The 27,785-nt window shown below is 42.1% G+C and overlaps 3 protein-coding genes across 14 annotated transcripts in view; 2 read left to right on the plus strand and 1 right to left on the minus strand.

Moving 5' to 3' along the window:
• Positions 1-4,433, plus strand: part of RNF2 (ring finger protein 2) — an 18,502-nt gene extending 14,069 nt beyond the window's left edge. Inside the window, exons 5-8 of one of the 2 annotated variants that reach the window (XR_014549515.1) lie at positions 295-567; positions 790-961; positions 2,188-2,578; positions 2,687-4,433. Coding sequence is in view for 1 of the 2 variants with exons in the window: in XM_083620121.1 (XP_083476247.1) it covers positions 295-567; positions 790-961; positions 2,188-2,289 (547 nt within the window). In the remaining variant the exon portion in view is untranslated. Of the gene's footprint in view, positions 1-294; positions 568-789; positions 962-2,187 lie in introns of both variants that reach the window. The other variant, XM_083620121.1, reaches the window with a different exon arrangement.
• TRMT1L (tRNA methyltransferase 1L) lies at positions 968-25,730 on the minus strand. Of its 6 annotated transcripts, none has more exons than XM_083620095.1 (17): positions 25,491-25,730; positions 22,667-22,806; positions 21,119-21,229; positions 20,448-20,564; positions 20,056-20,120; positions 19,260-19,383; positions 17,774-17,897; positions 15,315-15,394; positions 14,486-14,735; positions 12,433-12,645; positions 11,002-11,192; positions 10,102-10,180; positions 8,507-8,673; positions 8,091-8,150; positions 7,752-7,878; positions 7,482-7,668; positions 968-1,329 (listed from the first exon to the last, which is right to left on the minus strand). In XM_083620095.1, exons 2-17 carry the CDS (start codon positions 22,797-22,799, stop codon positions 1,159-1,161), a joined length of 2,199 nt encoding a protein of 732 aa, XP_083476221.1. In that variant the 5' UTR covers positions 22,800-22,806; positions 25,491-25,730; the 3' UTR covers positions 968-1,158. The 6 variants fall into 6 exon arrangements, with proteins under 6 accessions (XP_083476221.1, XP_083476220.1, XP_083476223.1 ...); XM_083620094.1 differs by lacking the exon at positions 25,491-25,730 and adding an exon at positions 24,558-24,878; XM_083620097.1 differs by lacking the exon at positions 25,491-25,730 and adding an exon at positions 24,558-24,711 and having other exon boundaries at positions 22,667-22,810.
• SWT1 (SWT1 RNA endoribonuclease homolog) overlaps positions 25,562-27,785 on the plus strand; it is a 30,475-nt gene continuing 28,251 nt past the window's right edge. Inside the window, exon 1 of one of the 6 annotated variants that reach the window (XM_083620088.1) lies at positions 25,562-25,703. The gene's annotated coding sequence lies outside the window, so the exon portion shown is untranslated. Of the gene's footprint in view, positions 25,704-26,728; positions 27,010-27,785 lie in introns of those variants that run through there. The other 5 variants (XM_083620089.1, XR_014549513.1, XR_014549514.1 and 2 more) reach the window with 5 other exon arrangements.

Consider the following 27,785-nt stretch of genomic DNA (forward strand, 5'->3'; position numbering starts at 1 on the left):
CCTGTTTTAGTGATATCTGGGGTTCTAGAGTCCACTTCTGCACCAGTCATGCCTTTCTACATTTGGCATTCTTGCACTGTGCTTCAGTTCCATATGAATGTTTTTTTTTGGATCTGAGAAACTTAATTCTTCCATAGTGGAACATGCTAAACGGTGGTTCTGTACTGATTGTGTCAGCTGGCAGTTTGTTTTGAGATCATGGGAGTCTTATTCATATATTTGATAGCTTGTGTGAGGTCTTTGAAAATGAAGAGGTTGCATGACTTACTTGAACATGTTATGTATGCTTCTTAGGTTACAGAGAGGCAAGAAGCAACCGATCGAGAATGGCAGTGGAGCAGAAGACAATGGTGACAGCTCGCATTGTAGTAATGCTTCAACTCACAGTAATCAAGAAGCTGGGCCAAGTAACAAAAGGACAAAAACCTCTGATGATTCTGGGCTAGAATTGGATAATAACAATACGACAGTTGCCATAGACCCAGTATTGGATGGTGCAAGTGAAATAGAACTAGTTTTCCGACCCCATCCTACATTAATGGAAAATGATGACAGTGCACAGACAAGGTAAGCAGTGTTTTTTGTCCCTATTTTCAGAAGGTGTGTACATGTTAGCGATCTAGTCTTTTGCGAAGGGGCGTGTGTGCTATCTGATTATTCAGGACAAGCTCTTGCAAGTGCTCAGTTCCTGCCCTTTACCTATATTTTGGATCATTTTGCTTGTGGGTGTTTCTCAATTGCAGCCATTTATTTATTTTTGTACATGGGTTGTCTTTGTTCTTGCTGCAGGTACATAAAGACCTCTGGCAATGCCACAGTTGATCACTTGTCCAAGTACCTAGCTGTGAGATTGGCCTTGGAAGAACTCCGAAGCAAAGGAGAGTCAAATCAGATGAATCTTGAAACAGCCAGTGAGAAGCAGTACACAATTTATATTGCTACAGCTAATGGCCAGTTTACTGTGAGTAGCTGATTCAGCTAAAACCATAATTGGGAGAAAATAAAGTGCCACAGCTTTAAGATACACCTGAGTCCTATTGAGAAATTCTCCATGCACAGGGCTTAGTGCATGGAAGGGAAGCAAGACCACATCTCCTGCTCTGCTGCCAAAGCCCTGCATCCTCTCCAGAACATCCACAAAGGGGCACCTACTTGTGTTCAGGTGAGCATGCCTAGGCACCCCTTTGCTTGCCCTGTTGATGTCAGAGATGGATCTGCTATGGCAAATGACTTAAAAGGGAGAATGTGCGGAATTTCTGAATAGGATTTTGATGTACTTCTGTTCCTCTTGAGGCTGATCACGCAACTTGTATGAAGTGGGCCTGTGAACTAGGAAAAATAAGCACAACATTGGTATAAAATCAGTGTAAATAATTACATGTCATACTGCTTGAAGAGAGTGTGTGGTATATAGCAGCTGGGGCTTGGATTTGAAGAAATCCCAGATTCAAATCTCTGCTCATCTGGAATGCTTTCTGAATGGTTACTAACAAGTGTTCATCTTTGAGCCGATCCTGTTTGTGTAGTTATTTTTAAACCAGGGGTGCGGGCATTTTTGAGACCAAAGTCTGCATCCCCTCTTGGGATTTGGAAGTGGCCAAAGTGGGTGTGGTCACCACCACAGATTTACATGCACACGGCTTCTCCCTGCCAACCATGCTGTTTTTAACTTATTGAAGGAAGGACAAATGAAATGGGTCTTTGTTAGAAAAGGATTGCGATGTAATTTCTCTGCATTCGGGCTGCTATAGAGCCCGGAGAGCTTTGGGGCAGTTTCCCACCCCGAGTTTAACAAAGTAAGCTTAGCATCAATCCTAAGTGCTGTAGTTATTTAACTGCTTTCCGCAGGTAAACAGGTACCTAATTACTGAGGTAGTATATGTCCTATTCTGCTAGCAAGAATCATTTTGTAAAAGAACTGTAGACGTGTCAAAATACAGCAAAGCGTCTTAACTGTATTTGTAGCTGCTTCTTGCTTTGGAATTGGGAGTGGAATTGACATCTGGATTATATTAGACTATTTATAGATTGCTGTGCCTAAACACACTGTCTCTTTAATGCTGTTTGCAAGCTGTGGTTTGTCAAATGTTTTGTTATTTTCCTAGCTATGTCTTCTGTTCATTTTCAAGTGGTAGCAAATACTGGCTTAGTTTCTGATTTTGGCACTAATTCTGACTTTGTCTTTAGGTTTTAAATGGCTCCTTTTCCTTGGAGCTGGTCAGTGAAAAGTACTGGAAAGTGAATAAGCCCATGGAGCTGTACTATGCGCCAACAAAGGAACACAAATAAGACTGACAAAGGCTTTGAGTTGGAACTGTAATGGCTTTTATAGCTTTGGTTTACTTTAACTAAGCGAAACACCATCTTCTGCATCATGGAGAACTGCTTCGAGACTTGGATTCCTTGATGAATACCCTTATTATTAGGCAGTATTTGGTGTGATACTTGTATATATTTCCCTGCCCCCTGGAGGACTGAATGATCTGTACATTCCACCATTGCTGTCCAATCTGCTTTTTTGATTTGGTAGCTCTTGTTCCATGTGCACGATCCTAGGTGCAGCAAAGATTCCCTAGGGGTATGTGTTCATGCTGACGGGCTTCATGTTGGCAGACATGTACTAGCACCTTGAGAAGTGTTGACAAGAGGCAACAGAGTTGGTTGTAACGTATTCTTTTCCCTACAGCAATGTTAAAGCACATATGGCCAGAGTAGGCTTGCTGATAAACTGGCTACCTGTGATGCTAAAGGAACTGCTGATGCTGGGGGCCAGAAGGGATATTCAGGGCAGTAAGTGAACTCTTACACGTTGTTCATGTAATGAGTTGTTCCATTTGTTAAATTTAAAATAGCTACTTGTAACACCAGTTATTTCCACATAGGCAGCAAACCAGGGAATGCGTACTTTCCCATCAGCCCTGGTGCAATTCTTCTTTCTCTGCCTTTCTTAAGTTAGGGTAACCAGAAACACACTTCACATTAAGAGAACCATAGTTAACTTTAACAAAGGTTAATTTTGGTGTTAATGTACTGATTAACAGTTCAGGAGTGAGGGGGAGGGACTGTAGATTTCTGAGGCTGGCTCACAATTCCACTGTGCTGTGTGAAGCTAGTGTTATAATATATGCATTGGCCTATTAAGGGGAAAACCATGAGTACTGTTACATTTTAGAACTAGTAACCCTTGCTACTAGCTCAGGTGGTTTCAATATCAAGTAACTAACTAAAGTAAGGCAAACATCCCTCTATACCTGCACACCTTATAAATTTGTGGGATTATTGATGTGGAATCTTCAGTGTTTTAAAGTAAAAGGCACAAAATCTTTTGCAGAACAATGAGAAAGTTCTTCAAAAATATTATTTATTAGCCATATTAACAACACTTGGCACTTACAATCTTAATAAATAAAATGTATTTGCATTTTTAAATTTCACTTGGGCATGCTTTCAGTTGTTGGTTGCTGTGTGCACCAGTAGTTTTTCATTTTGAGCATAATTATCATAAACAGTGGTACCTCCGGTTAAGAATTTAATTTGTTTCGGAGGTCCTTTCTCAACCCAAAACCGCTCGTAACATGAGGTGCGCTTTCACTAATGGCGCCTGTCAGTGCGCGACTTCCGCTCACATCCCGGGGCAAAAGTCGCAACTGGGAGCATCTACTTCTGGGTTAGCGGAGCTCGTAACACGCAGCGTTCACAAGGGGGATGGTACGTAATACAAGGTTCCACTGTAGTGAAGAGTGCCACCATTCTGTAAGGACGAAGATCACTTTCTTCCACTGTAATCCTTCCATTCCCACTGCAGTATATAGATATTTGCCTTTTGTATTGGGAAAGGGAATGTTCCTAATTAGGGTTGAACTTCAAAATTGCACACTCAAGTGTCTTGCATTCCCTTAATATACTGGCCTTTTAGGAAGACCTTAGGAGGAAACATGGCTTTCAGCTCTTCACTTTCTTTTAGCACTGCCATAGGAGAAAACTGTCGTAAAATGCTCCCGTTATGAATATCTCTTCAATATCAGACATTCCGAAATTATGCTAGCAGTTTGTGCCATGAAACTTACAATTACTAGAAGTCTGGGGTGGGAAGGGAAGTTGTACCATGCCTGTTTTGGTTTTGTTCAGTATATTTGGTGTAATGTACAATTTATATAGATTGCTAGTGCATGTCCACTAAATATAATAGGTTTGTTTTTATGTGAAAAAAAATGCTTTTGTATGGGCAAATACCTGCAGAGAAACAAATCTGCATTGTGATTTACCCTGTAAGCGGATGAAGTGTCTGTAAAATTCTGAAAGCTTATCTACCTAGGGGATGTGTGGTGGTCCCAGCTTAGTGTGGGAGAATGTGAATTTTTACTTCCATGTTACAGTGAATTCACTAAGTATTTATATTCACTTTAATACATAAAGTAGCTGTTTTGATCAAACCATTGCTCTGTGACTTTAGTACTGTGACTAATTACACACATCAGAACATGTTGCACCTGCATGTTCGTTACTGCCACACTTTCACAAGCAGAACCTTTGGAATGCTGTGATTCTTGGACTTCAAGGCGCGCACGCGCACACACACAGAACACCTCAAGGGAGGTGGGAGAAATTGCAGAGAGGAATAAGATGTAGAGCAGGTGGTATCTACTTCCTGGCCAGCCAAGAACTGACCCCTTGGATTTGTGAGGCTGTCTGCACCCTTTTATAACCCCATCATTCCTGTGTTAAATGTAATTTAAGAAGAAGAGCGTTTAGAGCTGCTGCTCTTGTACATTGTGTGTGCCTTTAGGAGAGGGTCAAATAACTTGTTTTTATTCCTATTCTACTACCAGTGTGACTCCATTCTGGAGCAGTTGCCTGTAGGGATGGACACATAAGTACATGCAAGGATCCTCTGCCATTTCACGTAAGGAATAGATGACTGCCTCTTTAAAATAAAATCTACTTTCAAAAACAAAATGGGTGTTCATGGGAAGCCATGAATAATTGCATATTAACATCTGCTTATATTGGAGTATTTACAAGTACAGTTGTACCTTGGTTCACGAATGCCTTGCAAGTCAAACGTTTTGACTCCTGAATGCTGCAAATCCAGAAGTGAGAGTTCCAGTTTGCGAACGTTCTTTGGAACCCTAATGTCCAACACTGCTTCCGATTGGCTGCAGGAGCATCCCGGAGCCAAGCCTTGGGTTTCTGAACATTTTGGAAGTCGAACAGACTTCCAGAACAGAGTCCATTTGACTTCTGAGGTACCACTGTAGTCTGCTGCTATATTAGCATGTACTCTCAATTAGAATTGGTCATAATTTACCCAGTCTTGGATTTTCTGGAATGACTATTTCACTACTAAAATCAGTAACCTCAGTAAATGTATAGCTGTGTCCAGAACTAATCTAGTTGTAATTTTGTATAATATAAGAAAAGTTAGAACACTAAAAAACTTAACCAAATGAAGCAGTCCATGAAAGGTGCTGCAGTACTAAATGTAAAAATGGAGAGGAAATCCTGATCTGAGTATTTACACTCAAAGGAAAAAAGGGGGCAGCACCAAACACGGGCAAAGCCTCAAAATGGTATTGAAAATATGATTTTTATAAAATGCATTCAACACATTTTGGTGATGTCAAGAGTACTTACTGAAAGAACCATATAAATAAAACCGGAATACATTATATACATCATCACTATTACATTAAAAAACATGTGAAGAATATGCCTTCTTAGTACAAACTTCAAATACAAACCAACATCAGTCACATCTTAACATACTTTTCAGTAATAAAACTTCCTAATGTCATAGTTAATACTTTTATATGCATAAATCCCTAAAAACTGGAATTGCAAACAAATCTCTTGATTTTCTTGGTAAATATACAAAAGGGAGGGAGTTCGAAAGTCAAAGAAATAGCTTTACTTTTCTATTGTAGCTTAATTTCAAGTTGCTGCCCTAAAACTAGTCCTAGTAATTATAAAATATTTTAGTTTTTGACTAGTTGTTTATATACATTAAAATGGTTAGTCTTATTTGTAGTAAACTTTTTGTTCCTTCCTCTTCTTCAGCACCCCCTTTTTATAAATCTAAAAGGTCAAGAGATTATTAGAAGAGTGTGCAAGACAATACAGCAATGGCTAATACTTGCAGCTGGTACAACACCACCAGTGGGTGGGGAGCTTTGGTGCTGTGAGACAAAAGGCAAGGAGAAAGAAGCTCACTGTCTAGATCTCTGGGTTCTTGGGTTGGAAATGAGAAAGGAAGCAACCGCTGGGCGAGTCCCACAACGTGAAAACTTGTGGGGTGGGAAGAAGAGAGTGCTGCAAATGAGTTAAGAAAATGGGCAGGGATGGGAAGCACCAGGTGTCAGGGTTACGTTTTTTAAAATCCAGCATGTCTAAGCGGCAGGCCAATTCTAGAATGGCAAGTATGGGGAAAGCACAGATTCCTAGCAGGAGGAAAAGGAGGTTGCCACAGAGGCACTGAGAGGATGGGGTAAGCTACTGCAAAACAATCTCCAGTTTATGCCCCCCTTCCATCTTGGCAGGAAGTGAGCAGTGGGGCACAGTCACCCTTCTCAATTATACTTTTAAAGGGAGTTATTCATATGAACTGTAAAATAGATTGACAATTTAACATGGATGGTCTTGTGATGAGGAAGTTGGAGTTTGGTAGTGAAAAGTGTTCAGATATGATGTTGTGGTTTGTATGGTTATTAGCATGAGTTGGGTATTCAGTATCTGCCTTTCTAGGAATATACCCAATCTTGGCTTGTTCAGCTACCTTTCCTTTGTTACCTTGAAGCTTCTCAAAGGCATATCAAATGAGGGGCTTTCAGTCACAGCTGAACAGAACACTTTATTAAAAGGCGCTGGTAAGGCTTGCACCCACACCCTCCGTCCCCCTCAGCTCCCAGCTATGTTCTCCTCTTAGGAAATATTATAGATCTGAAGAAGGAATTAAAAGGAGACGGAAGTTTGTGGTCACTGTAGGATAACCTTATAGCATGCATTAACATATAAATAAACTTTGTAGCTGAATTGTGATATTAATAGGAGCACAGGTGCTCTTCAATGGTCTTCTAAAAGTGTCCTGAAACAGGTAAAAAAAGCTGAGGGGTCACAAACAAAATACTACATCTTAAGGAGACTGTTGGTTCATTTATAACACAAATCTTCAAATACGACCATTTTTGCAGAGGTTACTTTAGAAGAGGAGTTTGGATTTGATATCCCGCTTTATCACTACCCGAAGGAGTCTCAAAGCGGCTAACATTCTCCTCTCCCTTCCTCCCCCACAACAAACACTCTGTGAGGTGAGTGGGGCTGAGAGACTTCAGAGAAGTGTGACTAGCCCAAGGTCACCCAGCAGCTGCATGTGGAGGAGCAGGGAATCGAACCCGGTTCCCCAGATTACAAGTCCACTCTTAACAACTACACCACACTGGCTCTCTTTATGTGCTTTCTTCGGCAAAGTCACCATCAGCTCCTACCTGAGACTCGTCAGAAGCCTGCAGAGAGCCCTCCGATTGCGCTCCCATATATGTGGGTGTACTGTACTTCACAAGGATAGATTTAAACTGCACCAGGGGGGCATTCGTTCGAACACCCATCGGATCAAAATGAGTCCGGCTTACTCGATAGCCAGCTTGAGAGAGATAATGCAAGAACTTATTTAACCTGGGGAGAAAAATGAATGCACAAAATCAATGCCCTTTTCCTCCTTTCAATCGGATACGTTTAAAACACAACAGGTTGCTTACTTTGGCATGTTCATTCCTTTAATGCTGTGCCTGTGAATATTGTAATAAAAGGCAGGATGCTCAGCATTGCTTTCTGATTTCTGACGCTTTGTTCCATTTTGGCTGTTTTCATTATTTTTTCTTTTTCCTGGAATATAAGAGTAATTTAAGGATAAGAAACACACAAAAGCCTCTAAAATCCAGTTAATCTGAACAGTGTGACTTACTTACAGTGGGAAATCTTCACATTTCACAAATTTACATTTAAGAACTAGTTTGCTTAATGAATGACTATAGTAAGAGAACTCCTGCCCACCCCTCTTTGGTTCCACATACTATGCTAGATTGATAGGGACCTACCATGTACAACGTAGTAATCTGCTGCAGTATCTGGTGTCTTAATAAACACACCACATTCTTCTAAAATGAAAAGAAATCAGATTTACACTGAAGTCATTAAAGGAAAAAAACAAGTTAATTTGTGAGCAAATGGCTATCAAAGGGGAAATGAGTGGAATGTTATTGCTGTAGCAAAAAGGTTTAGTTCAAATTATTGATGGTTACCACGGCTTTGATGCTTTCATTTGAGTAGCATGGCACATGTTGAAATCTCAAGGTCTTATCTGTATTTTGATCACACTTTTCTGACACTGAGTTAGCAATCCCCCTTTAAATTTTCTTACTAAAAAAGCAAGTCACCACTACAATTCACAATTGCTGCCTGGAGTGCCCCTTTTACCTATCAAGGTTTGTAAAACCTTTCACTGTCTTCTTACCTTGTTTGTTCTGGCTGGTAGGACCATGGATTGAAAACTGCTTGAGAATTGTGCACTCTGCTTCACATATTAGTGTTTTTAGAAGAGTCTGGATGTCTTCTAAACCATACTGAACTGCTTCAAACAACATTCTTCTGAGAAATCCAGTGTTGAAGAGGGATCCTGACCTGCAGGATAACAGAATTACAATATCTACCTAGATGAATTTATTTCAAAAGTAGAACTTCTGTTCCTTTAAAAGTAGGAGAGCAACATCACAGTGGAAGAAAAACACAGCCCTGTTAGCTGACTTTGTTCCTGTTTTAAAATCTGTTCCATGTCTGCATAGCAACCAGCCCAGAGCCCCAGTAGGGCAGGACTCAGGCCAAAGATCAGCTGCACTTTTGGGACTTCTGGTTCCATTCCATTAATAATTACATTTTGAGAAAGCATTTAAATCAGTACTAGAATTTACTTATGTGTGTCAGGCGCACAACTCTTTTTCTCCAGGCTGCAAATGGGCCTGTGGGGCCCCAAGAGGCTGGCAACTCTTCAGCTCAAATAATAACTGGGAACTTGCTAAAGCAGTAACTTGCCCAATGCTTTTGGTGAAAACCTGCTTTCCGGCACTGAAAGAATAACAACCTGTAATTCAAACAATGTAATTCCTAATGCAAATTGAATGTAAGAGTTCTGTCTCATTAAAACTACTATGTCTATTTCATATACAGTGGTACCTTGATACTCGGAACAGCTTGGCTCCCGAATGCCGCAAACCCGGAAATGAGTGTTCTGGTTTGCAAACGTTTTTCGGAAGCTGAACATCCAACATGGCTTACACGGCTTCCAATTGAGTGCAGGAAGCTCCTCCAGCCAATCAGAAGCCTTGCCTTGGTTTTTGAACCATTTCAGGAGTTGAACGGACTCCCAGGATTAAATTCAAGAACCAAGGTACCATTGTAATTAGTTCTGAATATTTTTATATTGTTTGAATAATAAAGTTGGCTAATTTCAGTGTCCTCAGAGAAGACTTCTGCCAAATACATTGGGCAGTTAATTTTATTAAATGTTTCCTATAATTCTTCACTACCACTGAGTCTCGCCTTTCTCCTTTTTTATTTGGTGCTGCCATTCCCCCTCCCCTTAGCCTTTTCTAAAAGTGCTTTGGTGAATCACATCTAGATAGGGGCAAGCACTTGTTAGACATAACACATTACATGGGCTCCCTCCCCTCAAGATTCTGTCCCATACCTGCCTATTCAGAAGTAAGCCCTACTAAGTTCAGTGAGATTTACTCCCAGGTCAGTGGGCATATACTGCAAGCCAAGTTACAATAGGACACAGAAATTAAATGGTTTGCTCATTTCCTACCCTTCTCAATATTTGTCACAGTGAACTGTCCTGAAAGTGAAGAAAGAACAGTATGATTCTCCCTAGTCTGACATTAGGGGAGAGGTCTTGTAGCTACATCACTGCTTTCACAGCCACCTGCACTGCACTGATTTCTGAGAGTGTCTTCACCCTGCCAAGACATGGGTGGCCAGAGAGTATCTCATAGCTGCTGATGCTTCCGTAGGAATGCCAGCACCCAACTGAGGATCTAGAAAAATACATACCACAGAGGACCAAGTTCCACTGCTGTCTTGCCTGTCATGCGGCTGTGGCAGTCGCAAGGGAGCTGCCGGTAAGGGTTCTCTGTAGAAAACAATATTGGCATTTATTATCTAAACAAATGTTAGAGACTTGTATGTATAGAAAACAATGAACATAGTGGAAACTTGGTAATAGGGTATGTCCATTAAAAAATAAAGCTTGAAAACTGTTTTTCACAGTGATTTAAATATAACTCACATGGTAGCTATTATTAGGCCCAGGAGGAGTCAGGACAATTTCAGAATTGTGTGCAGTGGCCCAGAAGATGGGGTCAATTTTTTTTTGGGGGGGGATAATTATGTGTTACACCCCACAAAAGATAGTAAGTTCAGGATGTTGATTTATAGCCAGAGAGTGAGTATAATACGGTGGATAGTTTTGGACTTGGACTTGAACAGAGATTTTTGGCTTCACTCCCTGGATTATTTAGGCTAGATGAGAATGATAAATCACACAGGCTATTTTGGAGGGTGAAATTGTCCCAAATGAGCCTCCCAGTGCATTAAGATCATTCACAGAAGCCCTCTGGCCAGTTTTGAATACACATTTAGTTGTTTGTTTTTACTCAAAGCAGACCCACTGAAATTAATAGACACGACACACTTAGGATCATTGATTTTAGAAAGTCTACTCTCTGCAAAACTCTTTGTTGGTGGCGTTGCACTGTAGAAGCAAAGGCAGGGTACAAATATTTGAAATAAATTAAGCTTATGCTGGACCAATTATATTTTTTTTTAAAATCCACAGCAAAGAAATTAAGCAGAGAAAAGTTTAGCTTTTTAAAAATAACCACTGGATTGTGTGTGTTTTGTTTTCACCAGCTGAACAGCACTGGTACATGAAGTTACAGCATATATGATTACCTTCTATCATGTTGCCATCTTTCTTGAATACCCTTTCCTCACACCACTGACAGTGGAGCAGGTACCGAATTTTCTTCACAGTATCATCTGCAGGAGACGGCCCCCTCAATACTCTCACCTCCACTAGGACAAAATGTTCGAGAGCCACAGCAAGCAAAACTTCAATGCCTTTGTTGCATCGAGCAGCAGCTCTGCAAAAAATACTCACCATGACTAACACAGTTCATGAAAGACTAAAGCAGTGTTCAGGCAGGGGAACACATGCCCAACATCCCTGCCCATGCAGGCTGCTCTTCAGACCCTTCTGGAATTAGTGTGAAGGTCTGAATAGAAGAGTTTTTAAGTGTGTTCGATTAGCCACACTTAGGGATCTCACTCATGAAAGGGTATCTATCTTATCAAGATTCCTATCACACACAGAGATTAAGTACATTCACCTGGGCACAATTAAAACCACCTTCAGATCTCTGGGGTTGGGAGGGTAGGGACTTCCATGTCCCCACCCCCATTTTACAACTCACACATTCAGGTATATATATATGATTGAATGTGTCAAGTCTTCTCACTTAATGCACAAGTTTGATATCACTGGAAAGTCTTCTAACTTCTGAGTACCTCTTGCACCCTGTGAAATTTTACAATCCCAGCACATTGACCCCACTAATTTCCAGACATGGCTCCTACACTTAAATGTCTTATTTCAATGCCAATACACTGCTAACAAAATGCTATGGATAAACACAAAACAAACAAGCTAAAGTGTTCACGTTGCTTTTTAATCATGCAATGACCTTCATGAAATTGCACCCATGACTAAAAATCTAACCTAACGATGTAGTTCTAGGATCTGCTTCTGAAGAATTTAAGATTTCCAAATTAGTTCCAATCAGAGGTGATTGCAGTTACTTGCTTCAGTTACTGCTGAGCAGTGGAATAAATCCCCTAATGAAGTTTCTTTTTACTAACGCTTTTGAGCAAGACGTTTTCTGGAAGACGTGCACACAATCCTAAGGAAGTCAAATCAAAGGAGATATATTGTGCACAGTTGTACTCTAGGTCCACACAACTTGCAATTCAATGCTCAGGTCACCAGCCACTTATGGTGGTTATGAGGAGTTCAATGGACCTCTTTTTCTTGCGCATTGGGGCGTGTAAAAACAAGGAGGCCACAAAACATCTGGCAGACCACAATATATGGCGTTCAGCAGGGTGAGTTACAAGGCTTGCAATTCTGCTTTAGGCTGTTTATTATCTGCTTTACAGTATTCATGCTTCCAGATATAATTTCTGAAGGCTGTCAGAAAGCAAGATGCAGAGAACCAATTTTCCCCAGCTGCTACTAAAAGTTTCAATTAGCAACTTTAGGTGGGAGAGACTACAGCCCCCTTATACTTAAATGGGAGATGGCCACAATTCAGAAACTAATTGTACCTTGCCACAGCAGCAACTACCATCCTAGCAGCCAGTTCCTTGAAATACTCCGTCCTGACAATGTTGCAGCCATAGTGACGCTGGGCCACATGCTGTGCCTTTGAATAGAGAGAACTGATATCTGTTGATGTCACTGACACAATTCCAAGGTTTCTTACATTTCTGAAAGCTGCATCTAGATAGTTCACTGATGACCCAAATGGGTCCAGATGTCTGTAGAGTGGAGTAGGAGAGAGATAAAAACACATTAAAGAGAGATTCCTAATCTTGTTTACTCAGAAAAAGGGTTTCACTGTGTTCAGTAGAACTAGTTTCCAAGTAAGCCTGCTTAGGGCTGCAACTTAGCTACTACACTTTAAATATTTCTGATTTTCAAAAGCCATATCCATGCTCAAGTTAGAAATAACACAGAATATAGGTTATGCTGTGACCACGTTTCACATATGTAGTTTCAGTCAAGACTATAAATCTAAAGAAATACTAAGCTACCCCCACTTAATAAGGATTGTTAGCGAATAGCATCTTTGCCCCGTGGTACAATTTATTATCATTATTTATTTGTAAAACTTAGGAACTAGCCATATCTTCTAGGAAAGGAGGAAAGGACAGAGATCAAAAGGCACTGTTGAGAAGAGGAATAACAGTGTCAGTGGCTTCTTTGTCTCCCTATCTCACCTTCCCTCTAGGACCGGGGATGGAGAATTTGTGGCCCTCTAGATGTTGCCAAACTCCAACTCCTATCAGCCACAGCCAGCATGACCAATATTCAGGAAGGAGGGGAATTGGTGTCCACACGTTCCCCATCCCTACCCTAGACAAGGCTTTAACTAAAAGGTGCCAGAGTTGGAGTCTACCAGGCAGTGGTAGCACCAGCTTGGAATCCTTATTCAGTAGTGAGGGAGGCACTCTGTGTTGCTCTTTCTTCTCCCCATTCAGATGCCTATTTTTAAGGTGCAAGTGGCTTCTGGGCACTGGGATTTTTGCAACCGTGTGCATGCCTGATAAGCAAGGGAGATGGGATTTTTATAGGAAAATTGCAATAATGTATGTTACAAGACTGGCACGTGAACCTTGCTAAATATTCCACATAATTGTCTCCACCACAAGGGTGTAGCTTTGGTGACTTGGAACACTCTGCTGAAGCACTGGTATGATTTTACTCACCACTTTGTGTTATCCAGTGATAACAGGATTGGTAAAGGGTACAGTTTCTTGAGAAAAACATATGAATATGCAGCTGAGCAAAAAACCAGTCTGCAAATGGCTCACAAACAGAAACTGAAAGGCTGAGGATGGTTCTGCAAGCTGCCCACCCAAGTCCTAAAGTTGCAAGTAAACATTAATATATCTTTAGCAAAGTAATCATTTATTTGCATATATATAAATGACAACTGTGCAGTACTGTGAACTAATATTTTTCTAGCCAGTAGCTCTTGTAAGAATCCCCACTTATTTTGACTAAAACCACAGGTGCACAGTGCCTAATGGTGTATGGATAGGCAGAAGGTAGACTGGGATAAATAATAATGGTATAAATGAAGCAACATCCTAGTTGCAGTACAATTCTATTACAGATTAGACCCTGCTTTAAAAGTTTGGACAACAAAGTTGCTTTCATTTTTAGATATTAAGAAGGCTCATAAAGTTTTGCTTAATTAATTTTACAATATTTATAATATATCTGAATAATACATTACATGGAGCAACATGCTGTTGAAGCAGCTCCAGCTGAGATTATTGCACTGGTCTGGAAGCAGCTGAGGCCACCACCTTATGGAAGCTAAGCAGATCTGGTCAGTGCTTTAACTTCCATGAGGGAAGAAAAGCAGAATATAAATGTATGAAAATATATAATGGCATATACAAAGTTTCATCAGGGCTGAAGAGTAAACAGGAGATGCCATGAAACATCAATTTAGGTTGATTTTATATTGACAAGTCTTGCACTTTGCACAGTGCTATTGTTTCGATTGTGCCACACTTGATCTCGTCTCCACTTACCAAACCCTAGGTGTTGGGGGGGGGGTCTGATCCAACAGCAAATGCCACTTACATAAAATCAAATGCTCTCAAGTGCATGATGACATTGGCATCCATTTTTGTCACCTCAATGGCAGGCAAGTTTTCCTCCCCTTCTTCTATTGTTTCATCACAGTCTTCCTCCTCTTTGAAGTTCATCACCACTTTCATTTTATTTAAGTGACAGTTCTCCTGTATCATTCTTACAGAATTTTCATTGTAGTCATTAATTGTGACCTTCACGGAGTTTCCAAGATGCTTTGCCCACTGTAATCCCATTATACCTGGAAGCAAGAGATGTAAAGGTAGTGACTGATTTACATGTGTCCAATTGACTCATGAGCATGAACATGCACATCATGGCAACTCAGAAGTCGCCAGATAAGGGGGAATAATGGGGGGGGGCAGGCAGTAATGGGCTTATGCACGCTCTGCTGTCACGCATGATGACCTGGAACACAACCCCTGTGTAGATTGGCGGTTACTTGTGTACAGTTAGATGCATGCAATAAAGTAAGAGTTTGCTCGTGTGGAGCATACTGCATAGAAACATGCTAATGTTCTTAATATACACAATGCACATTAAATTATTATTATCCCTAACTGAAAAATATGTATATAATTGCTTTCACTAAGGCTAACAAATCAACATGATTGTTTGCTAATTCTATTCCAATAAAGTATTTATTTCTAAAATTGACAACCCCTCTTTTCTTTTCCTGAATGCCAGAGCAACTAACAGAACAACGGTGTAATCAACATGTTTTTTGCATAGTATATCCCAGTGACCTCAGTAGGATTTACTCTGCAACAATTTCCCTTTACAAGGAACACATGAACCAAAGCACAGAACAGCACCCTACCAGTGGCTCCAAATGCGTCCAGACATTCCAAAGGTTTCCGTTCCTCTGCTAGAACAGCTAGAGCACAGACTACGAGTTGCCTAAAAGAATAAAAAAGTGATCTTAATTTAAACAAAGATGTAAACTCCAAATTTATTCTTCCTCTCATAAGTTTCCGGACAGTTTCTTCAAATTAAACAGTAATAATGATAACAGTAATAATAATAATAATAATTTTATTGTTTATACCCCGCCCATCTGACTGGGTTTCCCGAGCCACTCTGGACGGCTTCCAGCAAAATATAAAAAATAATAAAATGCCAGACATTAAAAACTTCCCTGAACAGGGCTGCCTTCAGATGTTTTCTAAAAGTTGTGTAATTCTTTATCTCCCCGACATCTGATGGGAGGACGTTCCACAGGGAGGGTGCCACTGCTGAGAAGGACCTTCGCCTGGTTCCCTGTAACTTTACTTCTCGCAGTGAGGGAACTGCCAGAAGCCCCCTGGAAGTGGACCTCAATGTCCAGGCTGAATGATGGAGGTGTGATGCTCCTTCAGGTATACTGGGCTGAGGCCGAAAATGTACTGGGAGTCAGTGAAGATCCTTTAGGACTGGTGCTATATGGCAGGCACGTCCAACAGGACGGTTGTGGCAGATCACTGGTAGATCATGGTCTTCCCCCAAAGAAGCCCAACTACTTTGGTTGCCCCAAGGTCCCAGCTCACAAAGGACCAACGCTGCTCCGTTGTTAAGTACAAAAGTCTTTATTGAAGTTCAGTTTCACTTCCAGAGCCGCAGCGCGCAGCTCTACGTCTCAACTGTCAGACCGCTGATGCTCCGTCTGAGTCTCCTCCCCCCTGACACCAATTTAAGACTCTAGCCTTACTCCACCTCTTCCTCTGTTCCTTCCGCCTCTGGTTCCGCCTGGCCGTTGGGGTCTCGCCCTTTCTAGACTCTTCTGACGCTGAGTCCCCTGAGCCTTCCCCCTCCCTCCGGCGGGCTTTAGGAGCTGGTTCCCCATCCGGGTCTCCTGCTGTTCCCCGCGCCTGTACATTTGAACTTGGCGCGCGCGCCCAGCCAGTAACTTTTCTCCTGACCGTTTCACTGCTGCTGCTGTCACTGCTTCCCCCTCTGGGGGGGCTAGCTGCAACTGACCTCCCCTCCATTGGAGGCGTGGTCAGCCCTGACTCACTTTCTCTCCCCGCTGGAGGAGACGCTGGCCCTGACACATGTGACTCTTCCCCCCCACTACGCTCTGGTGGGGAAACTGGTCCCGATCCCCCACTGCTGCTTTGGGGTTCCCCTCTGGCTCCTTGTTTCTGGTGTGTCCCCCCTGGGACCCCCCTTGCCCTGACCATCGGCGCCCCCTTCTGGGAATCTTCTGATTCGCTGGAGAAGCTCATGGAATCTCTCGGGCCACTGTCATACTCCCCTATGCTGCCCTCGGATTCTTCCCCTTCGCTCTCCATTTCCTCTCTCCCCAGTGCTCCTGCTCCTGAGCCCCTGACAAACTACTTAAGACCTGAACCCAAAAAAACAGGGCTTTCCTTCCAAAAAAAGGGGGTAGATCACTGCCAGTTTTTAACTCTGAGAGTAGATTGCAGTCTCTTGGGAGTTGGCCACCCCTGCTATATGGAATTGGTGGCCATAACCAATCACCAGTCTAGCTGCCGAATTCTGGATTAGTTGTAGTTTCCGAGTCACCTTCAAAGGTAGCCCCATGTAGAGCACATTGCAGTAATCCAAGCAGGAGATATCCAGAGCATGTACTACTCTGGCAAGACAGTCTGCAGGCAGGTAGGGTCTCAGCTGGCGTACCAGATGGAGCTGGTACACAGCTGCTCTGGACACAGAATTGACCTGTGCCTCCATGAACAGCTGTGAGTCCAAAATGACTCCCAGGCTCTGCACCTGGTCCTTCAGGGGCAGTTACCCCATTCAGGACCAGGGAGTCCCTCACACCCGCCTGCCCCTGTCCCCCAAAAACAGCACTTCTGTCTTGTCAGGATTCAACCTCAATCTGTTAGCCGCCATCCATCCTCCAACCGCCTCCAGGCACTCACACAGGACATTCACTGCCTTCACTGGTTCCAATCTAAAGGAGAGGTAGAGCTGGGTATCATCCACATACTGGTGGACACCCAGCTCAAACAATAGGTAAGATCCAACTGTTCCCCACCCCCCTGAAATTTGCATTCTTGTTGTTTTGGCAGATTTGGAAACTGCACAATCATGATATTTTGGGTAGGACTTAAACGTCTCAGTACTTTTATGTTCCAGCAAGTCCAATGAATCACACTCGATTTCTGTCTTGGTTCGAATCACACTGCAGCCATGGGCTTCACGTACTTGGCTTGGCTAATCCATATATTTCACCTGTGCCACAGAAATATCCACCATGTACTAGTTTCTGTTAACATGAAAAAATATAAATGAATTTTTTTTAATCCCCTCCATAATAATCCTCAAATTTCTTACCTGTTAAGTTTCATTTTAGGATTAAAATAAGAATCAGTTTTCTGTGGTGTGGAATAATTAGGAAGGACTTGCACATCTGTATCTGCTTCTTTTAGTATTTCATATGTAGATTTGGGAGCAGGGGCTAAAAATAATTTTCAGAATGAAAGAGAGTGTTAGAGAGACTATAGCTTAATTTAGACCATCACTCAAGGCTTCATAAACTATGAATCAGATGCTGGTTTATTAACTTCACATTAAGTTTTCCCATTTGGATGTAAAGAGGAGCTCTGACTTAATAACAAGCCAGAATCTAGGCTTTAAACCAGAACCCAAAGGAAGGAATGTTTGGCTTCAGTGCTTTTTCTCAGCTTCGTAAGGCTTGTGAAGCCTCAAACAATGTTTGAACTGGGTCTCTATATGTTTGCCTAGTCTGTAATGTTCAGGAACCACCAAAATCATTAGATCCACAGTACTGTTAACACAAAATATGACAGTTATTAAATAAAAGACATCTTAACAATAATAATTAATTTTCAGAACACTTGGAAAATCTAATTTATGCTGAGAAACTGCCTCAGTGCTGTTGTATTAAAGAGAAAAGCGCTGAGCACAGAGCTCACAAAGCATTTTATGCAGTACAGTGGTACCTTGGTTCTCGAACAGAATGCGTTTCAGGAGTCCGTTTGACTCTCAGAACTGTTCAAAAACCAAGGTGCAGCTTCCAATTGGCTGCAGGAGCATCCTGTAGCCAATCGGAAGCTGCGCCGGACATTTGGCTTCTGAAAACCGTTCGGAAACCGGAACACTCACTTCCGGGTTTTGGTTGTTCAGGAGCCAAGGCGTTTGAGATCCAAGGTCTGACTGTACTTCCCAAGAGCCTGGCAGCCAGCTGACTTCAGATGAGTTTTTCCACTAACCTGTCAAAGTTGGCCAGCAGGGTAAAGTCAGATAAGAATCTGCCTCTCCGGGTCAAAAAGGTTCCCCACCACTAACCTAGGGACATAAGCTTTGTCGGCAGACAAGAAATTGGCTATGAACTATGAACTATGTATAATATTTCTTTTGCCATGACTAATAAAGCCAAAGATATGTATTCTTGTTTTACATTTAGGGGTTTGTTTTGTTTTTGCTCTGTTCTACTGTGCCGTACAATTTTATTGAATACAAACTGCAATACAATAAAATACAATACAGAAGAAACAAAAGAAGCAATTTGGGAACAATTTGGTAATAATACATGCACCAATGTCAAAAATTCATGACAGTTTATCCAGTTTAGATTAATAAAGGAAGTTCTGTAAAAAAAATAATCCCTTTAAATGGTACTAGCAACAAATCTGGGTTCTTTAAAGTAGCTTTAATTCCTTGTGAGTTAGAAAGGAATACAAACTCAAACAAATACACTGTCACCTATTCTAATTTCATCATTTATTCTATCTATAATAGCCAGTGATAAAAATACAATATCTTCATGCAGTAAAAACAAAGATGTTTAAATACTTACCTGGCATAAACCTTGATTCAGTTTCTCCTTTATTCACATGACGTTTAATATGCCCTATCATATCTGTCCTTCGGGTAATAGTTGCCGAACAGATAATGCAGTGATAATGGGCTTCCATTTTTATCTACAACACACATTGCATGCATAGTTAAAGTTGATTAGAAAAATAATTTTAATATTAATATTATACCATATCTTATAATACTTAAGACAACAACAGTAAAAACCCATATAAACCAATTATAGTTGATACCACGAAGGATGCAGTTTACAATTCAGCAACAAAGCTTAATGTTCAAATGCAGCCTTTATGTAACGTATTAAATTTTAGCTTCCTCTTATAAAATTGCTTATATATAATAATAAATAAATAAGCATGCTGCCAGACCAAAAAGAAATCCACTATAAATATTACAGTGGTGCCTCGCAAGACGAAATTAATTCGTTCCGCAAGTCTTTTCGTCTTGCGATGTTTTTCGTCTTGCGAAGCACGGTCAGTCGCAACTGCACCTCTTCAAGCGGTTTTAAGAAAAAGGAAACAAACTCGCAAGACGTTTTCGTCTTGCGAAGCAAGCCCATAGGGAAAATCGTCTTGCGAAGCAACTCAAAAAACGAAAAACTCTTTTGTCTTGCGAGTTTTTCGTCTTCCGAGGCATTCGTCTTGCGAGGTACCACTGTATATTTAAGACGAGGGTCATAACCCAACCCATTCGGATCCTCAGTAACAGTATCAGATGTGGAACAATTGATAACATTTTCTGCTTTTCAAAGTAATAGCCATTTATATAGCAATTACCTGGTCTGCAGCAACATTTGGTTTCACGGGGCGGCAAGGTAAGTGACAGATGCACATTCTGTAGCCTAGAATACAGAGAGGACATTGGTAGTCTCACAATTTGATATATACACCAAACAAGTAAGGCAAAGACAGCCAGTTCTGTTGGTGCACCCTCACTGTAAATTATCCACAGCTACATCTGCAAACAAGTATTTTTTGCAACATGAATCAGATTGATCTGTTAAGCTTGAACTTTAAATATGGCATAATTTATGAGGAGTTTCCCTGTGGCTGTAAGCGTTCTCATAGAACTTGAACTGCTGGGAAAGGTTTAAACAAAGAACTAAAATCTGCTACCCATAGACACTGAATTGTGTTGGCATCAACAATGGCATTTTAGCCATTTTTACCTTCAAATTCAACAGACACTTTCCAGTGGAGATTCTGTAGGTGGCGATGGAGCTTGTGACTATAACAAGCTTTGAACTTCTCTTCAGGGCACAGTGGACAAGACTTCTTGCCAGCTCCTAATTCAAATTAGATCAAAAAACAGAGACACAACAACCCATCCATTGATTTGAAAATATGACAGCAAATATACACCACTATTGACCATTCAAAGACACTGCCAAGTAACTGCACTGTTGCAAACAATTTAAGACTACAAAGGAACTGAAATTCGTTGGGGACTCCTGCACCATTGTCACTTGCTTCCCTCCCACTTTCCTTTGTGAAGTTAGCTTGAGTGCATCTCTTGGCTTGGATAGCCAATAGCAAGGATAGAGCTGCAGATGTAATCCCACCCCCAGGTTTGTTGGTTGGTTGGCATCCATCTCTCTTGGGACACAATGGAAAGAGTGTGCCTTCAGAGGTAAAGTCAAACCACTGGAGAATTACAGCTCTTGCTGTGGCTCTAGAGACCTCCGCCCAAGGACTACACATGGAATTATATTCAGCTATCTTGCTCTTTCAAAGAATCCATTTATCTGCAAGCACTTAACCAATATGTTCTCTCTCATCTAACACTAGGAGCATTATCTTTCAGCCATGCAATGCCTAGCTCTGGAGCTAGTTTAAATACCTGCCACAGAGTGATCTGCATTCTGGGAAGCAGCTGAGATTAGACAACCTTCCTGCAGGTCAGCCAGTTTCTCTAAATCGGCAAGTGTTCTTTGAATTGAGATATGCTTCTCTGGAACAAAACAATTACATGGATTTTTCAGTAAATATCCTTTGTTATATAGTAATTTACAACTAAATGCCACCGTAACAGTTCTTTCTCAAAACTTTGTGTCCCACATCACTATAGCCAGTGCTTTTTTCTGGAGGGTACGCAGGGTTACGCATACCCCTAAACATTTTGTGAATCTTTGTGCTTTTGTCCCTTTACTGTATTTATTTCCCCCGATTTGAACTATGAAATGATGATTTTCATGAGTCAAAATGAGAGCACCCCTAAACATTTTTTTAAGAAAAAAAGCACCGACTATATCCATCCTCCACTTGCATAATAACATAAACTGAGAACATTTACACAATAAGCTAAATAGGAATAGGATAGGAATAGGAAAAGGATAGGAATTAAAAGTTCTCACTGTAAACTTTCTCTGCTCCTGTACAAAACAGAATGATGGTGCCAAAGCTATTCCTATTAAATCTACTTTTTATTTTCTTATCCATTAATTGTTTTTTTAAAAAACTTGGTTTCCTATTATTCACAAAATAGCTTAACTGCATGATTCAGTACTAATTCTCATTCTGTCTATATTACATATTTTGTGCATATCTTTCAGAGGTAGATGTAGGGGAGCGTGACTGGTTTGCCCACACTGGATACCGAGCTGAGAGGGGCGGCAACAATGAGAAACAACAAAAAGTGAGAGGCGTTGGAGTGCGGGGCAGATTTTGGCGTTGCATAGGGTACCACAGAAATTTGAAAGCCCAAAGTGTATTTCTTATAGGAAGAAAAACATTTCAGAAATGCCAAAAACAAATATTAGCCTCTTTTTGCACTGAACTATGCTGTCCTTTCTTAGGGAACCTGGAATCTTTGGTACTGAACACATCACTTCTACTGTGGAATCCTATGCATGTTTAATTGAGAATAAGTCTCACTGTGTTCATAACCGAACTCCTCTTTGATGCTTTGGCTTTAAGTCTTGAAAGTTTTGTAAGTGTATAAACACTTACAAAAGAGAAAGTGGCACTTTTGATTAGAAGTATAACATCTCTGACTATTCCCACCTGGAGGATGTACCCAAAGAATCCAAGGCGAGAAGAAATAGCTATTTATTTTTATTTATTTATCTTTGAGGGAATTATTGGAAGGATGGAGCTGCAGACTGATTTTCTAGAGCATGTACACATCCCCTACATACTAGAGTCGTACCTTGGATCTCAAACGCCTTGGCCCTTCACCAAATCGGCTCCCGAATGATCGAAACCCGGAAGTGAGTGTTTCGGTTTTCGAAGAATTTTCAGAAGCCAAACGTCCGGCGCTGCTTCTGATTGGCTGCAGGGTGCGCTTTGGTTTTTGAATGGTTCTGGGAGTCGATTGGACTCCAGGAACGCATTCTGTTTAAAAGCCAAGGTACGACTGTACAAGGATTCCAGTATTAAGTTAGCAAACCTCTTTGAGAGTCAGATGATGCATCCAATAGGTTACTGTTGTTAGGCTCTTTTATAGACTCTTGCTCTGTTTCTTCCTTTTTGCCTTTTACTTCTTCCTCAGATATTTCCACATCTGCCCTGAGGCTTTCCATTTCAATGCTATCTAGAGAAAGGCAAAAAATTATAGTTACAATCCATTTTAATTAGCTGCATCAGTAGCTGTTTCAAAGGCATTATTACAGCTATATACAATGAAAAAAACAAATCTTTGACAAAAGAAAGTAGGATTTTCTAAGCCAGGCCTATCGGAAATAACAGATTTGTGCTGACATTACACTTTATGCTTCTAACCAAGCTTAAGAAAGCAGGAACAGGAAAATGTACCTTCTACCTCTTACCCCAGCTTCTCCCTACTTGGATGCAAATTTTCCCCACTATTACATTAACACTGACTAGTAGCAAAGTTACTGTTATGTACTGAGTTGAATAGGATCCAAACTGCAGCAGTCTGATTGGTCCTAGAACAATAGGATCCAAAAGGCAGCAGTCTGATTGGTCCTAGAACAATAGGATTCAGAATGCAGCAGTCTGATTGGTCCTAGAACAAGGCAGCAGTATGATTGGTTGGCAGGAACCACCCAATCATGCTCCAGATAGAAGTGAATCCACAACCTGATTGGCTTGCAGTAGAATTCCGGAATTAGCCAATCATGTGCAGCCCATTGTGTAAATAATGTATATAAAGCAGATGCTTTGAGGGGACATTCATTCATTCCTCCTCACCACTATGAGGTGAATAAAGAGCATGAAATCACTTTGCGACTCTGAGTATATTTCAGCTACCATTAAGCAGGGTTCTATTTGCTACTGTAACTGCAATGTGAAATTGGCTGCAAAACCTATTCAGTTTAGACTAATGAAGTCATAATGGAAGTTCTGTAAAAATAATCCCTTTAAATGGTACAACAAAATACAATATAGAAGAAACAAAAGCAGCAATCTGGGCACCATTTGGAAAAGAAGAAGATTGTTTCCAACCCTGGAGGATGCCTTCTGCTCAGAAGTAAATCCCAACCAGGTTCAATTGGGTTTCCTCCCATGTAAAAATGTGCATGGATCGGGGACCTGAATGGCTAAAGTTGTGTGTGTGTGTGTGTGTGAGAGAGAGAGAGAGAGAGAGAGGGAGTGAAATTAAGGCAAGGGAACTTCCATGCTTTTGCTATAAAAGTACTATAGATATTTTTTTATAAAAAGTGTCTCTCCCACCCCAAAGAACCAGGAAGGTGACCAGTTTTGCCCCCGCCTATCTCATGCATGGAAGGTCTCCTGTAAAGCGGAGATTTTCTTTCTCTCTCTCTCTTTTAAATGTCAAAACAAAAACAAAAAATTTCTTCCAGTAGCACCTTAAAGACCAACTAAGTTAGTTCTTGGTATGAGCTTTCGTGTGCATGCACACTTCTTCATCTGAAGAAGTGTGCATGCACACGAAAGCTCATACCAAGAACTAACTTAGTTGGTCTTTAAGGTGCTACTGGAAGAAAAAAATTTTTTTTGTTTTGACTATGGCAGACCAACACGGCTACCTATCTGTAACTGGATCTTTTAAATGTGTTCCACTTTTGTGTGTGGTAGCACATGTGGATATGCTGAAGGAGCACTTGGCGAGCAGCTGATGAATCTTAAGAGTTCCTAACACCAGGCGTCACCTCAGGCGTGAGTGTGAAACGCCGACCTGAACACGTAACGTCTGAACGCGCCCCTCTGAGATGAGAAGCTTCCCTCAAAACGGACCGAAGGAGGGAGAACCCACCACACGTACAACCCGCCCCCCGCAGGCCCAACTTCAAGGCAACAACAACCACAACAACCCCTCGCCCATCTGACAGTTACTGAACCGCCCCCTTCCTTACTGAGCGCCTCAGGTTCTCCCTCCTTGGCGGGCGGCGGGGGCAACACCGCTCCCTCGGCCGCCATTTTCCACACAGCGGCGGTGAGGAAGCGGGGGAGAGCGAACCCACTTAACTCGGCGGCTCCCTCGGCCTTTTCCTCCGGCAAGCACAGGCCGCGCCTTAGTCACGGGACGCGGCCCCTCAGCTGACTCCGGTTTCGGGTCAGCATGTTGTGCACAAGCTCGTCTCCCCCAAGGGCCCTCAGGGACTCAGAACTACGTTACCCAAGAGGCCCCGCGGCTAATCCCGCGCCTCAGAGCTACATTACCCAAGATGCACAACGGGCGGCAATAGAACCGAAGCAAATACGCGTGCGCTCTCTCTCTCTCTCTCTCTCTCTCTCTCTCTCTCTCTCTCTCTCTCTCTCTCTCGCGCGCGCGCCTCAGGTGCCTAAGAACTACGTTACCCAAGATGCCCCGCGGCTAATCCTACGCCTTAGCTGCCTCAGCGCTGCGTTACCCAAGACGCACCGCGGCAGCAATATATAAATATTGTCAATACTGTAAATATTGTATATAAATATTGTAATACAATATAAATATTGTAAATACGGAAATAAATATGTAAATACTTGCGCGCCCGCGCTCTCGCGCGTCTCAGGTGCCTAAGAACTACGTTACCCAAGTTGCCCCGCGGCTAAGCTTATGCCTCAAGCGCCTCAGAAATACGTTTACCCAAGATGCACAACGGCAACGCTATACTCGATATAAATATGTAAATACGTGCGGGCGCTCTCTCTCGCGCTCCTCAGGGGCTTAAGAACGACGTTACCCAAGATGCCCCGCGGCAGCAATATACCCGAAATAAATATGTAAATACTTGCGCGCGCTCTCCTCAGGCGCATACGAACTACGTTACCCGAGATGCCCCGCGGCAGGCCTATACTGTACTCACATTTTCCCTGAGGGAAGAAGGACTCCATAGGGGCGTGGACCGGATACCGCGGGTTTAAAGGCTAAAAGCTGGGCTCGCTGACTGACTGACGTCTGTGCTTACAATCTCCCTATCAATATCGGCGTCGCCTTTCGAAAGGGAGGCCCTTTTTGCTGTGGGAATCCATTTCCAAGTAATCCCCCCTCGGGTTCAACGGGGCTTATTTGCTCCCAGGTAATCGGGAGGTGCCGCTTCGGAGCGAGTGCAACCTAGGCAGAGAAAGACGACTGCCTCGTGTCTGAAAACGTGCATAGGCGTTTTGCTTAGCTAAAGCAAGAAGTTTTGCCCGCTTGCAGGTCAAGACTTCCTGCCTGGCTATTATTATTTCTCTCTCTCTCTCTCTTTCCCTCTGGTTAGAAGGGCGAAGGAGACAATTGCCAACAGGGAAAGCCACAAACTGTGCGAGTTGGCAAGGAGCGCGTTGTTGCCCCCCTCCCCCTCCCCCCAAAAGGCCGAAGCAAAGAGGGAATTTTATGCTCGAAGTCAGCTTTTCTCAACGTTGGGGAGCCTTAGAGGTTGCTGGACTACAACTCCCATCAACCCTAGTGAGGAGGACCGGCAGTCAGGGATGATGGGAGCTGTAGTCCCAGGGACGACTAGCAGTATCGTGTGTGTGGGAAACGTGGCAGCGCTCTCTCTCTCTCTCTCATTAGTACCCTCCTAATGGTCTCTGTTCTAGCAAAAAAGAAATAATCCGACTGCTGTCATTGCAGATGCGAGGGAGGAGGTTGGGGAGTTCGGTATATTCGGCGCATGCTAAGTTTACTTGTTGTTTACAGCCTGTCTCAAATTTAGGTCCCCAGATATTAGTGGCTGAGGAAACCCAGCCAGATGGGCGGGGTATAAATAATAAATCAGTATTATTATTAAACTACAACAGGTTTCCTCCACCTCGGGCCTCTGGATGTTTTTGGACCTACAACTCCCATGATCCCTAGCTAGCAGGACCAGTGGTCAGGGATGCTGGGAATTGTAGTCCCTAAACATCTGGCGGGCCGAGGTTGAGGAAGCCTGAACTACATATCCCATTGTCCCTAACCACTGGTCTTGTAGGTAGGAATGATGGGAGTTGTAGTCCAACAATAACGGGGGACCCAAGCTTGAGAGAGGCAGGACTACATCCCTATGGCGCAGGCGAGCCGGGAAAACTACAGTACCCAGCATGCTTCGCAGCCAATTGCCTCCTAGTTTTGTTTTTTTTAATAAAAGCAAAAGCAACAACAACGCCTCACTGTTCATTGTGATGATGTTCATTGTGACGCGACGAGAGGAAAAGGGGCCGAGTGTGAAGAGAGAGGGCAAACCGTTCTAAGCCTGGGATCTGAGGTCGTTTACTAGAAAATAAACTCTTGGGGAGGAAGGAGGTCAGTGCCTGGGATTCTGAAGGAAGATTGGTTTTGCTGTTTAGCACTGGGGAAACTGCCTTTCCTCTTGAGGAAGTGCCATTTGGAGTTCACAGTTGGCCCTTAAGCCCATAAAGGTACTGACCAGCTGTGGATTTGGGTGTTTTCTTTACTTTTCTCGCATTCATAGACCAGTGGTTCTCAAAGGGTGTGGCGCGTGGGAAAGATTCAAGGACAATCAAAGAAATATTTAAACATTTCAGTGATGTATAGTGTTGTTGTTGTTTAGTTGTTTAGTCGTGTCCGACTCTTTGTGACCCCATGGACCAGAGCATGCCAGGCATGTATAGTGTATGCAGTGCTTTTTTTCTTTAAAAAAATGTTTAGGGGTACTCTCATTTTGACTCAAGAAAATTACCATTTTATAGTTCAAATCGGTGAAAATAAATACAGTAAATGGACAAAAGTACAAAGATTAACAAAATGTTTAGGGGTATGCGTCTCCCCAGAAAAAAACCACCGTGTGTGTGTGTGTGTGTACACACTATACATCACTGAAATGTATATATGTTATTTGCAGAACAGGGATAGATAGCTTTTCAAAATGTGTTGATGAGTTTGTTTGCTTTTGCCATGTAATCTCATTTATACTGGTACTAATTTGAGGCAAACTCACACCTCTCATTGAGTTTGTGTACATACTTAAGGTACATACGGAAGAGGCTTGTTTATAGTTAGAGAATGATTCACGTTCTCACGTGGCTGCATTGTTTTATACTTTCTGGATGCCCCACGATCATGCTATAAAGTAGTTGTGTTCTGTTTTATAAATTAAGCACTGCCAGGAAGTGCTTCTTTTTGTTTTCCAACAAAAATCCAATGTGACACAAGCAAATTTTAATTCTAAAAGTGT

The sequence above is a fragment of the Podarcis filfolensis genome (assembly GCF_964270895.1).
Source record: "Podarcis filfolensis genome assembly, chromosome: 6".
Classification (NCBI taxonomy): Eukaryota; Metazoa; Chordata; class Lepidosauria; order Squamata; family Lacertidae; genus Podarcis; species Podarcis filfolensis.

Excerpts from the sequence above, each read along its gene's own strand:
- TRMT1L (XM_083620092.1), bottom strand. The coding sequence starts at position 24,621 with ATGGCGGCCGAGGGAGCGGTGTTGCCCCCGCCGCCCGCCAAGGAGGGA. Across the intron at positions 20,565-21,118 it reads TGCAGATCACTCTGTGGCAG|GAGCTGGCAAGAAGTCTTGT; the intron begins GTATTTAAACTA and ends AATTTGAATTAG. Across the intron at positions 5,216-7,481 it reads AGGCTTCTGACGAGTCTCAG|TCTGTTCGACTTCCAAAATG; the intron begins GTAGGAGCTGAT and ends CTGTTCTGGAAG.